Source organism: Mercenaria mercenaria, chromosome 14, assembly GCF_021730395.1.
Source record: "Mercenaria mercenaria strain notata chromosome 14, MADL_Memer_1, whole genome shotgun sequence".
NCBI lineage: Eukaryota > Metazoa > Mollusca > Bivalvia > Venerida > Veneridae > Mercenaria > Mercenaria mercenaria.
The window spans coordinates 76,014,428-76,030,759 of NC_069374.1; the positions used below are offsets into that span (position 1 = coordinate 76,014,428).

The window sequence follows — 16,332 nt, forward strand, 5'->3', positions numbered from 1 at the left end:
TAGTTAACATTGACAATGCTAATTATGGCTACTTGAAACAAGAGTAGAAATAAAGACGATATTATGTAAGATTTAGCAATTTCAGTTGATTATTAGTACATTTATATCCTTTAAGACTTGAGGGATCTCAAGTTTTAATGAGTGACACCAATTTCCAAATATTTTGCTTAAAGGGGCCCTCCCTCTAGGACACCAATAAGAAAGTTGATGTCTAGGCCTGATTACTATCACAAATTATTTGCAACAAAAATGGCGTTGAGCTTAATTTTTTGCATGCTGAATATTTGACAAACCAGTGCACAGAACCATGGTTTTATCCTAAAGATAGTATTTAATTTGCTGGAGGTGAAAGGCTTTGGCTGATGACATTGGACTTTGTTTGATGTTTACAATTGCTGACTGCAGATATGTTGCCCAGAGACATAATCTATATAACTTTATAACTTCTATCTTTGTAATTCACTAGACTGAGCAGATTTAGATGGAAGCTTCTGTTCTCTTGACATTTTTGTCTGAATGTGATTTCACAAATTAAATTTAGCATTTGTTTTTCTGTTGTTACATGTAAGTCTTTCAGTTGAGTTAGGTTCTATCATGCTATATATAATGTAGATATTTTGAATATTATGTAGTTTCGTTTCTTGTTTACAGCTAAGACTGACTTACCGCACTTTGTTGGCAGACGAGCAAAAGTAAGTACTGTACACCTTTTTAAGCTCATCTTAACCAAGAGTTTAGGTTGATCTGTATACATATGTATAGATGGATGAATGTTCATTTCTCTTATAATCCACAACTTTACTAAAGCATTGTCTCGTTTAAACTAAAAGTACATATAGTCATAACTTTAATGCTCTAACCTAACAGAATTTTGAGTTTCCATCCCAGTTTGTTTTTTTTGTTTATTTTGTCTTCTTTTTTTTCGCATAGTGAGCTTTTGTGAGTTCTCTATGTCCGCCGTCCATCCATCAACAATTTCCAAAAAATATCTTCTTCAAAATCACTGGGCAGATTTATGACAAACTTCACAGGAATGATCTTTTGGTTGTCCCCTTTCAAAATTGTTCAAACAATTGAATTTCAATACAGGAGTCTGGTTGCCAAAAGGAAAAACTTAAAAAATCTTCTTGTCCAAAACGACAAGGTGTAGAGCATGTGACATTATCTAAAGGTCTTCTATGAAGATTGCTCAAATTATCCCTCTGTGGTGAAAGGAGGCCCTGCCTCAGGGGTCCCAAGTTTTACATAGGCTTGTATAGAAACAACTTTAAAATCTTTTTGTCTGAAACCACAAGACCTAGGTAGGTTTTTGATGTTTGGTATGTAGCTTTACCTTTTAGTCCTCTGCAAAGATTGTTTAAATTATTACCGTGGGATGAAAAGAGGTAAGGCCTGGGGGTTCAAAGTTCTGCATAGACTTATATAGGGATTCTCAAAAAAAATCTTCTGGACTGAAACTGCAAGGCCAAGGCTTTTGATATTTGTGATGTAGCATCGCGTAGTAATCCTTTACCAAAATTGTTCAAATTATGCCCCTAGGGTGAAAAGTGGCCTTGCCCTGGGGGTCCCAAGCTTTACATAGGCTTATATAGGAAAAAACTTAAAAAATATTTTTGTCTGAAAGTTCAAGGCCTACATTAATACCACTTGAAAATCTTTTAAGTTTTTATACTTGACACACTTTAAATTGTCTGTTATGCATTATTAATATAATTTTTTCAGATCATTAATCCGGCAGCTTTGATGGGCACTCATATCACAGGAGTATTGAGCCATGGCCATAACTTATTTATGAACTATGTGGACCTGCTAGAATACCCACACGACCCAAACCTTACAATAAATATACTACTGAAATCCTTGCTAAAAATAGTAAAGACTAAGGTAAGAGGAAAGTGTGATGCAGCAAATTATTCTGGGTGCCAAACTTAATAAGTCCATTTTATGCATCCAGGTAGTTTGAATCAATGTTTATTAGTCCCCTACCAGTGGAACATCAGAGGGTACTATAGGAATGCCCTCCATCTATCCGTCTGTCTGTTCACAATTCTGAATCCTGCAACTACTCTAAAAATATTCCATCTAGATTCATAGAACTTGGTATGTAAATAGAGGGCAATGTATAGATTATGCACATTTATGACTTATCCTTGTAGTTTGAAGGTCAAGGTCAATATTGAAATTCGCTTTATAACTTTTATGCGGCACTGCATTGATGAATTATCTTAGTGCTACACAAAATCGTTCCCCATGATGAGACAATGACTGTGTCAACACATGATCTATGCTTATTGGTTTAAGTTCAAGGTCACTGTTTAAGGTCAAATGAAAATTGGTTTACACTCCATAACTTTTATATGCGTTAAAGGATTGTCTTTCCACAACAAGCAAATGTTCCTAGTGACCAGACTGTATGTCAGTATAGGTTATATGGCGCCAAGTATGTGACATACAGTAACCAGACTGTATGTCACATACTTGGCGCCATATAACCTATACTGTGTTGGTGCGCCATAAAACCCAAATAAATAAATAAATAAGTATGTCACATACATGACCCATGCTTAGTGGTCAAAGGCTGTGGTTACTATTGAAAAAAAATAGTTTTTGCTCCATAACTTTTAATTTTTTTTTCATAATTTCAGAAATGTTCCCCATGATTAGATTTTGTGTTGCGCACATGACCCATGATTGTCGCTCAGAAAAGTATTCCAGCTAGATTCATAGAATGTAATAGAACACGTTTTTTCTCAACATAAAAAATAAAGAAACAAAAATGCTAAATCCACAGTTGGGGATTTAACCATTAATATCACATCCATGATGTACATAAAATGAATTATTTCTTTATTAATTTAATGTAATTAAAGTTGAATTGAGTCTCTGAATTAACAATGAATATGTATTTATTAGACTATCTGGTATTTATATAGAAGTAATGCAATGTAGCACAGGACAAGTTTGTCTGTTTTAATACGCCCGAAGGGACGTATTATGTTATGACGCTGGTGTCCGTCTGTCTTGTCTGTCCGTTAGCAATTTTGTGTCCGCTCTGTAACTCTTGAACCCCATAAAGGATTTCAAGGAAACTTGACACAAATGTTCACCACACCGAGACGACGTGCAGAGCACATGTTTTGGATGTCTCGCTTCAAGGTCAAGGTCACACTTAGGAGTCAAAGATCATATCAGTTTGTTTTGTGTCCGCTCTGTAACTCTAACTGCTTGAAGGATTTCAAAGAAACTTGACACAAATGTTCACCACACTGAGACGACGTGCAGAGCGGATGTTCTGGATGACTTGCTTCAAGGTCAAGGTCACACTAAGGGGTCAAAGGTCATATATGACTTTGCTTTGTTTTTATTGCTCTGCATTGCAGTGCTCTTGTTTTTATTTGACAAATTCCTCTTGTTCACATACAGTAAATATTTTTTGAATTACTTCCCTTTTACGTTACTATAAATATTTTGAAACTTTTTTATTATTGGCCGTGGGGAAAAAACGGGACCACTTTTCTGTGGTACACCATTGATGGTACATCACATTTTTAAGTGTATTTTGACATATCTTTACCTTGTAAGGATTTTTTTTTGTGGACTTAGAATTTTTTTTGAATTTCTTCCCTTTATTGTTCCTGTCCTTTGGGCTTCACACTTCAAGTCCTTTAAATTTTGCTCCCATCCTCTGATGTAACCCTTCGGGCGTATATTGCCCTGCTTGGCGGAGCTCTTGTTTAAAGAATTATAAAGTAGATGATTCTAAAACAAAGACCCAAGCTTCTACCATTATATTTTTCATAACTTTGTTTCTCTGTTAATAAACAAGAACGTGTCTTATTGTTGAAATAGAGAATCCTCAATTTTCTTTAACATGTTTACTTTTTTTTCAGGGTAGCCTACCGCCAATCTTGTTTTTACAAGCTGACAACTGCCGAAGAGAAAACAAAAATAAATATGTTTTTGCATTCTTAGAATTGTTGGTCCGTCAGAGAATTTTTCGAGAGGTAAGAGATTGCTTACTTTTTATACCAGTGGGGTTCTCCATAACTGAATGGTTAAGGGGAGCAGAGGTCTAGTGGTTAAGGTTTCAGGCGCCCAGCCCAGGGGTCGTGGGTTCAAGCCCCAAAGCTGAGGTCATGATCATGACTTCCCATAGAACACCAGCACTCGTCTTTCCAGGAAGCGGATTCGAGAGTGGTTCAAGCTTTTAGCTTCCATCACTATCGAGCTAAAATATATTAGTATAAACTAAACTAAGGTATGTGACTTTGAATCACTTGCCCCACACTACTGCAGATTTGAAACCTAGTTCACTTAGAATGTAAATTTCCTTTATTTGAAGAGATTCAGCTGGCTTATAGGTTTGTGGTTCTACCCAGGTGTTTGAGATGATGGGAGGGGCAGCTGGTGTCACCCATGGCAGCCACCATGAAATTCAAAGTTGCCATACAATCTATAATTGTGTTGGTGTGACTTTATACTCTACAAAAAATTTTTTACGGGTACAAGGCTCTATAATCACTTTGGAGCAATTGGGCCAGTGTCCTTGGAGGGAGGAACTCTCGTGTTTTAAGTGTCAAGAGAGGTTGCTCTTTACTATTACAACTTTGAAGCAGTTTAAAGATTATTTTGATTTGAGATTACCTCCGGTCAGTACATGTGGGCTATTGTTTTTTGGGTAAATAGGTGAAAGATCAAAGTTACAATGACCTCAGCATTAGGTCAATCATGGAAAACTTTGCTAACACTTCAGAGGCAACCTTTAACTTGGTCATAATTTATTGTCAGAATATTCCTGAGGTCAAAAAACTTATAATGTAAGTGGGTCAGATCATTGAAAAACATTGTTAACCCTTATCAGACTGGACATGATTGATTCTGCCTTTACAAGCAGTGTAGATCATGATCAGCCTGCACATTCATGTAGTCATTTAGCCACTCAGTATCTTTTTGGTAAGCACACCTTCTAACAGTAAATGGTACTTTTGTTATTCAAAGATAGACAAGTTCATTAAAGAAATTTAGCCGGGTAAGGGTTAATGATCTATCTGATTTACATAAAGTATGGTCAAAATGGTTCACTGTATGAAATCTACACCAAATTAGATACTTTTGAAATTATCTTCGGTATGAACTAACGGGGCATTCAGGACCATCTTGTTTTTGTTTGTAATGCACATTTTTCTGTTATGCCCATTCTGTTTGTGAATAGGCATATTATTCTCAGTTAGGCTGAACTCTTGTTAGAATTTAGAGCAGTAAATACAAAGAAAGCACTTGCAAACCATTTGTTGCTGTTGCAAGCAGAATAGAAAATAACCATTTTTTAATAATATTCTTTGAATATATAATAAGAATTTTTAATGATTGCATCAAGATGACCTTCTTTTATATGTAGTGTCCATATTCGAGTGTGGTATCCTATATTAAAGGTAGTCTGCTAAGGTTATATGAAATTTTCTGAACAATACCATTTTCCTTTACACAACATTCAAGTTACAAATTTGAGCAATATATGAACATTACAATTATTTCTTTTGTACTGATCAACATGTAATAAAATTTTCACTTTTGCATAATTTATGACAATTGATATTATAAGTTTCAACTCTATCATACATAATTTGTCAATTTAATTAGCTTAATGAGTGCATTTTATGTGAATTTTATAATACTTGTTGTTGCCTTAATTTGATGTATTGTTATTTTATATTGGATTACAGGTGTATTTCTCGGTCCTCATTGTTGGCCATACTCATGAGGACATAGACGCAGCGTTCAGCAAAATTTCAAGATCACTGAAAAAGAAATCAGCAGAAACATTACCAGATTTACTTCAGTGTATACCAAATGTAGAGAGAGTTGGTGAAGCTTATGATGTTAAAAGTTGGCTTGGAGAAAACATTTGTGATGTTAAAGGAACCAGTGAACCTCTGCATTACAAGTTTGTTGCCAGTGGTAATAATGTCAAGGTTTTTTATAAAGGTCTTCAACACACATTCTGGAAACAATTAAATGGAAGAGGAACATTTTTACGAAAAGTGCCTAGTGGAAATCCCAAACTTCTGAAGCCAGACTATTCAAAGTTTGACCTCAATATAGAAAAATTAAAAAAACTAGTGTCTTCAGTAGAGGGACTTTTCTCAGACAAAGAAAAGTTTAATTGGTGGGCTGACTTTATCCCAAATGTGAAAACATATGCTTTACAAAATACACCCAAACGAGAATGGATAAATGTCCTTCCAAAGCAGCCTCTTTTTCCCAAATCCAGGAGTTCTCTGTCTCTGCTTGATCCATATTTGAAAAAGGTACTGGAAAAAGAATCTGCAGAACCTGAGGTAAGTTAATCCTCCACAGAGTAGTGCATGTATGTTTAATAATTAATGACTAAAAGATAGAGAAATCAGCCATGGTGTAAATATAGGGTTTTGTCAGTTTGACAATGTCAGATGAAACTGTGGAGGAGTATGAACAAAGATAGTCAGAAATGCCTGCAAGAATTATCTGGAGTTACTTTACATTTTTAGCTAATCTGATTTTTGGAAAAAAAACAAGATGAGTTATTGTCATCACTTGATTGGTGTCGGCGTCGGCGTTGCCTGGTTAAGTTTTATGTTTAGGTCAACTTTTCTCCTAAACTATCAAAGGCATTGCTTTGAAACTTGCAACACTTGTTCACCATCAATAGCTGACTCAGTACAGCGAGAAACATAACTCCATCCTGCTTTTTGCAAAAATTTTGGACTTAGAAAATATCAGATTTCTTGGTTAAGTTTTATGTTTGTCAACTTTTCTCCTAAACTATCAAAGCTATTGCTTTGAAACTTGCAACACTTGTTCACCATCATAAGCTGACCCTGTATATCAGGAAACATAACTCCATCCTGCTTTTTTCAAGAATTATTGCCCCTTTTGGACTTAGAAAGTCAGATTTCTTGGTTAAGTTTTATGTTTAGGTCAGCTTTTCTCATAAACTATCAAAGCTATTGCTTTTAAACTTGCAACTCTTGTTCACCATCATAAGCTGACTCTGTACATCAAGAAACATAACTCCATCCTGCTTTTTGCAAGAATTGTGGCCCTTTTTGGACTTAGAAAATCATGGGTAGGACAAATTTTCTATAATACAAAAAAATCAGATGAGCGTTAGCACCCGCAAGGCGGTGCTCTTGTTTAGCTTGTCTTAGACTTTGTTGCCATTTTTAAAACATTAATGAACAAGTTTAAGTTAGTTTTATGCCTCAAAATTTTTCGAATGAAGTTTGAAGTAAAAGGTCAATATATGCTTTATTTTAACAAAATAAATGTCGACCGCAAACTTGCAGAAGGCTAAATAAGCTAATAAAAGTATGCAGTCAGTGTTGTTATATTTAACCATAGTATATTTATAGCAACTGGATGATGACTTACATACAACACTTATTCAGAACTATTTTAAATTATGGTGCTATATTGTGGTCTATATAGATAATAACAAAATGTAAGAATGATCCTTTTGACATATATTTCATCAATATTCTTTTGACGATTTTATTGCTTTAAAACACATTGACTCCCATATATTTTACAGCTAACTTGTGAAAAGGCAACATTGAAAGTTTTGAAGTCTAAAAAAAGAAAACTGCAGAAGACGGTGAAAGTCCGGAAAGGCAGTGTTAAGTCAGCAGGAGGTATTAACGTATTTAGTTCATTTTGACTGAAAAGTTCTTTTCAGGTTGTACATCCGTATTATATTAGGTTGAAAAAAGGTTCTTGTTAACGTAGGTAGTCGACGAAAGTCCCCACCTGGAATGGATGGAACAACTTATTTCCAGGGATATCAGCTCCAGCAGGGAATCGAACCCGGACGGCTGGCGTTGTAGTCCAACCTAACCACTGCTCCACTGACTCCATATAGTTTCTTGGCTTAACTGAGCACAAAGTGCTCGGAATGAGCTATTGTGATCACTCACCATCTGTATTTCTGATTTTTTCTTCAAATTTCATTTATGAAACAATGTGGTGGAAGTTAATGAAACTTGAACTGAATGTTCCTTGTGTAGTCCTCTCTCAAGGTTTTCAAATTGTTCTGCTTGGTAGCATATAGATATAGAACAGAACAGAACAGAAATTTTATCTACAACTTTACTTGAACATAGAAGTTCATCGTCACATATAACAACATCTGCTTAACCACTGGTAAGATTATGAAATAATTTCACACAAATGGTTCTTGTTTAACCCTTAATGGAGATTGTTTAATTTATTCCGATTAATCCAAAAAAGAAGGCTGCCAGAGGGCATTGTCACAAAAATATGTGAGGACAGTACAGGATAAACAAATTTATTACATTGGCATTACTGGGTGAAAATAAATAATTTTTGTCACCTGCTTTTTTCGAAGCAAAATTGTTTTGTCCCAGCCTATAATAATTATTGAGGCACATAGAAATAGGCTGCATCCTTCCATCCGTCATTTGTCCATCATTCTGTCCCTCACACTATGTGTCCAGTCTGCCATCCATAAAGGGATTTCGAAATAATTTTGCATAATTATTCATCATAATAAGACTACTGTCATGCACAAGACCCAGACCCCAAGCTTTAAGGTCAAGGTCACAGAGGTTAAAAGTTAACATGGTCTGTTTCTTTTCTCTTGCATGCATGAAGGGATTTTAAAATTATTTTGCATAAATGTTCCGTATAATTAGGTGACATGTTGTGCCCAAGACCTAGACCTCTAGCTCGACTTACAAAGGTTAACATGGTCTGTTTCTTGTCCGGTCAAAAATGCTGCCATTTATCAAGGGATTTTAGAATTTATTGACACAAATGTTAATTTATCTTATGCAAGACCCAGACCCCTAGCTCCAAGGTCAATAGCACTTTTGGACATTTTTATGCCCCCGAAGGGAGGCATATTAGTTTTCAACTTTCCGTCCGTTCGTTAGTTCTTTCGTCACAACATTAACTTTTTGCATGAAGGCACTTTACTCTCGAACCACTGCACCCAGGACATTCAAACTTCACATGCTGATAGTATTGAGTACACCACCCCTACTGACTTTGGGGTCACCAGGTCAAAGGTCAAGGCGCTGTGGGGGCATTTGTCGCCATTAGTGACAGCTCTTGTTGGTAATCTATTTTTGTCTGGTCTGTAACTGGTGTACATAAAGATTCACCTTACAAGACATTGTGTCATGTGCAAAGGTCAACATCACAGGCACCCATGTTAACATTCTTTTTTTGTTCATGAAATTACCTCCCTTTTATTAAAAAAAAACAAACAAAAAACAATACATTAGTTTTTATATCAGTTTTACCACTAATTTAAAAATGAAATTTTGTTTCTAGTAAGATGATAGATATACATAAGCTATTAACAATTGTAGAATGCAAACTCAGACTCAAGTTATAATTTAATAATTTATATAGGTAAATGCAGCATTGCTATGGTTGCTAAAGATTAGGTTGTATGTCGTGCAGTTCTACATTGATGATAGTAGAATTTGCTATTCTACATTTACATTTACCTAATGTAGAAACTGTCTTACCTTGCCTCACCAAAAATACACAAATTACCTTCCACCATATTTATTTAGTAGAGACCTTTGAAATATTTATGTCCAAAAACACTGGCACTATTTCAAAATAAGTTCACTGATGTTTTCTTTGCATCATCAACTAAAACTGTTCAAGCAAGCAGTGTATTTTACTCAGGTGAGCGTTCCAGGGACATCATGTCCTTCCTGTTTTAAAAAAATAATATAGTACAAACTTAACCTGATGAAGATTTTATATACCTTCAAAAATTTATCCAGTTAATGTAGACATGGATAATTATTATGGGTGGTGTAAAACCAATTCGGAGTAGTAAATATATTAAAACATGGTTCTGCTGTATATTATTTTGATTCTAATGTTTCAAATATAATTCATGAAAAATGTAATATTAAATTTTTTAATTGATTAGCTGGAACTTATATAAGAGTATAATAATATGTGTTTTTAATCTGTTTTCATTTTTATAGCACAGGTTAAAAGAAAACAACATAATCAGAAACAGAAACAAGGGAAGCCGAAGAACAAAAATCATGGAAAATTTCAGAAGTCTAACAAAAGATCAGAAGGTATTACTATAAATAATGAATAAAGTGTTAATTACTTGCACAAACATTGTGATACAAAACAAAGAAGCTTTGCTGACAGTTGTCCATCCATCTATCATGTAATTATAACATTTAGGGCTGTTACTTTGTCTGCAATGAAGGGAATGGAATACTAATCTTCAAATCTTCAGCAAGTATTTCATGTTTAAAACTTGAGTAATGAGCATTTAAATTTGACCTGAAACAGGAGTTTACTAGATCTGCTTGAATATCCTATGAATTATTGTTGGATTGTTACCATTGTGATTTTTCTTTGTGTTTTCAGTGAAACAGAGACAACAGAATAGAATGATGATCATTCCTATTGTAGATGATATCAAGAAGCATATCTGGTTGATAATCTTCTTTTATCTTGTAGACTTGTTTATTTCTTTCACTGCTTTGTTTCTGTTTTTATTTCACTTGCTTTATTTTATTACAACTGTTGATGCAATTGTACAACAAGTAAATGTTCTATGGGAAGTTCTGCTGAGGCAACACATAGGGTGTCAGTTTGTACATAGAAATTCTGCACGATTTGTGATAGCATAATTTGCCTACCATTTCGAAGTAGAGTGAACAGCTTTTGCTCAATAATTTGAGAACTACTTGACACTGAACATTCATTTTCGGTATAATGATTGGGCATATAAAGTAGATGTGTTTTATTAACACCTCATGATTTATAGAATTTTAAAATATTTTTGCTGATACAGCATGTTACAATTCTATACCTATTTTTCTCTTCTATTCACATTTGTACCATTGAGACACTGGATTCCATACTGGAGGATACAAAAATCTCTTTGTTGATTAAATGATAAAACTGTTGACTTTTGATAAAGGATCACATAAATATCAACATCAGTTGATAATTGACCCAATATTTCTGTAATCTTTCAAAAACATTGTCTTCATCAGATTGTCTTTTTTTAAATGAGAAAAAAAGGTATAGAGTGAATAGTAAGTTCACATTATCCTGTACATAATTGGATATATTTGGACTGTAACAATCTTAGAAACATAATTATTAGACTTACCTAGCACTTCATTAAATGGGTTATTATTGAAATATATATTTCCGCATTGTACAGAACAATATTGAATAACTTACTATTGTATGTTTATAATAAGATGTATGTTAAATTGTTAATTTTAAGATAACTGATTAAATACCAGGACTACGGACCAGTACGCATTTTAGACATAAGACCTATGTTTTATTACCTGATTTACAATAAAATCTCTTAAGGGTAGTATTCTGGTTTCAGCTGAATTTTCCTGTCAATATTTTAGGTCTATTTAGATAGGATATTCAGTATGAAAGTACCTGAAATGATTGTATAGTGTTTTGAATTGATATAAAAGTGGCCAATCTTGGCAACCTTTTTGCTTATTTTGTAGTTTAAATGACTATCTTGAAGGTCAGATGGTTAAGGTCCTCTTCAGGTGACTTAGTCCCATTTGGGCCTCTTTTTTTGTAATTATTAATATTATACTTCAATAGCTTTCATTTTTTAAGGGGTTGTACTGTATTATTGGGTATTTTGGTTACTCTTTGATACGCATGATAGGCAGCATGAGTTTCTCTATTATGTGGGCTTAGTACAGCCTCAGAAAGTGACTTTTACAAAATGTGGTCACATTATTCCTTATACTCATTCATCATGGTTGGTATCATGAGTTTCTCTTATATTTCGTTTCGATAAGAGCTAAGTAAAATGACTTACAAAAATGTTGCTACATTATTTGTTTGTTTAATCATCTTGAGAGTTTTATCTTATTTGTATTTATTTATGTAAATGTTGTATAAGTAAATGTTGTTCCATATTTAGATAAGTACATTTTGCTGGGAAAAATTATAGTATTTGGTTATAACATGGAAAATTTAATATTTATGCTCTGGAAGTAATAAATTATTTGAATGTTTCTTCTCTCAATGTTTCAGAATAGTTTTTAGCTCACCTGAGCCAAAGCTCAAGTGGAGCTTTTGTGACCACTTGATGTCCATCTTAAGTTTCAAACAGTTTGTCAACAATTACTTGTCTGCACGATTGTGGTTTCATTTATGATTTGATTTTAACCAAACTTGCACATAACTTGTATCACTATAGGATCTTGGTTTCTTTCTAGAAGCCAGTCTGGGTTCCAGAGACATGGCCTCTGATAGGGCAAATGTTGTCTTGTCTGCAGGATAGTGGTTTCATTTATGACTTGATCTTAACCAAACCTGCACACAACTTGTATTACCATAAGATTTCGGTTCCTTTTTTGAATCAATACCATCCTATCATAGGTTCCAGAGTTGCGGCCCCTGGAAGGGAAAAAGTTGGCTATTTTGGTCTTGTCTGAATGCTAGGGGTTACATTTATGATTTGATTTTAACCAAACTTGCAGACACTTGTAGCACAATAAGACCACAATTCCTTTCATGAATCAGCCATATTCTACCGTGGGTTCCAGAGTTATGGTCCCTGAAAAGACTAACATTTGCAATTTTGGTCTTGTCTGCACAATAGTGGTTTCAATATTGTTTTTGCCCTGTCCTTCCGTACGTTTCATATGGTGGCGGGATATGGAGTAGACGACCCCTATTGCTTTTGGGTCACTCTGTCAAAGGCTAAGCTCACAGGGGCCTGAACAGGGAAAACCATTTCTGATCAATAACGTGAGAACCACCTGACCCAGAATGTTGAAACTTCATAGGATGATTGGTCTTGCAGAGTAGACAACCCCTTTTGAATTTGGGGTCACTTTATTAAAGGTCAAGGTGACAGGGGCCTGAATAAGGAACATCATTTCCAGTCTGTAACTTGAGAACCACTTGACCCAGTATGTTGAAACTTCATAGGATGACTTGCCATGCATAACCCCTATTGATTTTTGGGTCACTATTAAAGGTCAAGGTCACAGGGACCTGAACATGGAAAACCATTTTCGGTCTGTAACTTGTGAACCACTTGACCCAGTATGTTGAAACTTCATAGGATGATTGGTCATGCAGAGCAGATGACACTTATTGATTTTGGGGTCACTCTGTTAATGGTCAATGTCACAGGGGCCTGATCATGGAAAGTCTTTTCCAATCAATAACTCGAGAACCACTTAACCCAAAATGTTGAAACTTCATAGAATGATTGGACATGCAGAGGGGATAACCCCTATCGAATTTAAGGGTCACTTTATTAAAGGTCAAGGTCACAGGGACCTGAACATGGAAAACCATTTTCGGTCCGTAACTTGTGAACCACTTGACCAAGTACGTTGAAACTTCATAGGATGATTGGTCGTGCAGAGCAGATGACACTTATTGATTTTGGGGTCACTCTTTTAATGGGCAATGTCATAGGGGCCTGATCATGGAAAGTCTTTTCCGATCAATAACTCAAGAACCACTTAACCCAGAATGTTGAAACTTCATAGAATGATTAAAAACATGCAGAGGGGATAACCCCTATCGAATTTAAGGGTCACTTTTTAAAGGTCAAGGTCTCAGGAGCATGAACATTGAAAACCGTTTCAGGTCGGTAACTTGAGAACCACCTGACCCAGAATGTTGAAACTTCATAGAATGATTGGTCATGCAGAGTAGATAACCCCTGTTGATTTTGGGGATCACTTGATCAAAGGTCAAGTCACAGGGGCCTGAACATGAAAACCATTATCCAGTGAGTAATTTGAGAATGACTTTACCCAGAATGTTGAAACTTCATAGGGTGATTGGACATGCAGGGGATGACCCCTACCGATTTGGAGTCACTCTGTTAAAGGTCAAGGTCACAGGGGCCTGAACTTGGAGAACCATTTCCAGTCAGTAACTTGAGATCCACTCGACTCGGAATGTTAAAACTTCATAGGATGATTGGACATGCAGAGTACAATTAATAATCCCTATTGATTTTGGGGGACACTCTAGATCTGTTAAAGGTCAAGGTTGCAGCATATAGAAATGGAAAGCCATTTTCCAGTTTGTCAACTTTTAGAACCATTTGACCTAGAACCTTCAAACTCCATATAGAATTACAGAGAAGGTGACCCCTATTGCTATTTTTTTAACCAATCTTGCTCACAAGTTGTATCACCATAAAATCTCGGTCCTTTTTTTTTTTGAACCAGCCATATCCCATTATGGGTTCCATAGATATAGTCCCTGAAAGGGAAAAATTGGCAATTTTGGTCTTGTCTGCAGGATAGTGGTTTCATTTGTGATTTGATTTAAACTAAACTTGCACACAATTTGTATTACTGTAAGATTTCCGGTCCTTTCTTGAATCCGCCATATCTTACCATTGGTTCCAGAGTTACATCCCTGAATGTGCAAAATTTGGTTATTTTGGTCTTGTCTGCACGACAGTGGTTTTATTTATGATTTGATTTTAACAAACATGCACACAAGTTGTATCACCATAAGATCAAGGCTCCTTTCTTGAACCAGCCATATTCCAGAGTTACTGCCCCTGTGTGTCCACAAACTTTGTCCGTACCATTTCTTCTTCATGCATGGAGGGATTTTGATGTATATTCATGAGACAGAGTGTCATGGGCAAGAAATTGATCTAAGGTCAAGGTCCCCATGACCACTTTTCTGTGCTATAACATGTATGTTACATCCGATTTTTAGGTGTATTTTGACCTATCTCTTCCTAATAACGAGTTTTATGTGGACTTTAATTATATAGAATTAAGGTTTAACTTCCCTATATTGTTACTATTGATAACTAATATTATAACTGTTTCATAATTGGCCAAAATATTTTACATGCAAATACAGGTGCTAGTGTAAAGAAATTTGCTATGACGGGCGTATATTGTGAGGTGCACAAGATTTTGATAATATTTATGTTGTGGAAATTTCCACACTTGTAAAAGTGATAGAATTTTATTGTGTAGTTTCTTCTTAACCATTGTTGTTTCAAATTGTCCGGAATAATTTGGGTTGGTTCCACACCAACAGTGTGACAAATATTTTTAGAGAGAAAATGTTGAAATTTCCATGCTTTGATATTTACCCTATCTTATTACGTATTTTACGAGGTGTAGAAATGTCCACGTTTATGACAGAAATATGTAGACAATATATGTATTGTGGAAATTTCCACACTTGTACAAGTGAAAATATTTCTTATTGTAATTTGGGTTCGTGTGGAAATTTCCACACCAAGATTGTTACAAATGTTTGTAAAGGGTAACTTTTGAAACTACCATGTTTTGAAATTTTACTCTATTTTATTATGTATTTTTACGAGGTGTGGAAATTTCCCACAATGCTCTTCATTGCTTATTATATTCCGCCAAATATGACCTTGAAAAACGTGGAAATTTCCACGTTTATGACAGAAACATTTAGACAATATATGTATTGTGGAAATTTCCACACTGTACAAGTGTAACATTTCTTAGTATAAATTGATTTGAACATTGTTATGTTTAATATTCTACGGAATAATGGGTTGACGTGGAAATTTCCACACCAAGATTGCTACAGATGTCTATAAAGGGTAAATTTTGAAACTACCCTGTTTTGATATTTTGAAATTTTACCCTATTTTATTGTGCATTTACGGGGTGTGGAAATTTCCACAATTTTCTTTACTGCTTGTAATATTTCGCCAAAGATTACTGTTTGAAAACATTTAGACAAGATATTTATTGTGGAAATTTCCACACTGACTCGAGTGATCAGATTTCTTAGTAGATCTATAGATTGATATTCAACATTGTTATGTTTTATATTTTACAGAATAATGGGTTCACGTGGAAATTTCCACACCAAGATTGTGCCAAGTAATGTTGAAATTACCGTGTGTTGATATCTTGAAATTTTACCCCGTTATATTATGCATTCGACGAGGTGTGGAAATTTCCACAATGTTTGTTATTACTTCTTTTATTCCCTCAATAAATATGTATCTATATGCCAACTATATTTGTTGTTATTTTATTAACATTAAAATGGGTATTCCTTAGCATATTTGTGGTGTGGAAATTTCCACATTCGCACAAAAAGATGAAAAGGAATGAATAAAAGCGTTGTGATATTTTACATATTGTCGTAGAAATTTCCACATTCTGTGTGGAAAAAAGAGGAAAAAAAGCTAATTTTGCCTCTTTAAAAGAGGATTATTGGTGTAGAATCCTCTTTTTAAAAAAATCAAATGACATAAAATACAGAATAAAAAAAAAACAAGAGCTGCCAATGGACAAC

General features: G+C 34.8%; 1 protein-coding gene across 1 annotated transcript; it reads left to right on the top strand.

Moving 5' to 3' along the window:
* The first annotated feature begins 1,553 nt into the window (after window positions 1–1,553).
* LOC128548244 (uncharacterized) lies at window positions 1,554–12,312 on the top strand. The gene is made up of 6 exons (XM_053522725.1): window positions 1,554–1,884; window positions 3,891–4,004; window positions 5,724–6,338; window positions 7,571–7,670; window positions 10,011–10,109; window positions 10,414–12,312. The coding sequence occupies exons 1-6, from the start codon at window positions 1,744–1,746 to the stop codon at window positions 10,677–10,679; spliced, it is 1,335 nt and encodes a 444-aa protein (XP_053378700.1). The 5' UTR covers window positions 1,554–1,743; the 3' UTR covers window positions 10,680–12,312.
* Window positions 12,313–16,332: the final 4,020 nt, after the last annotated feature.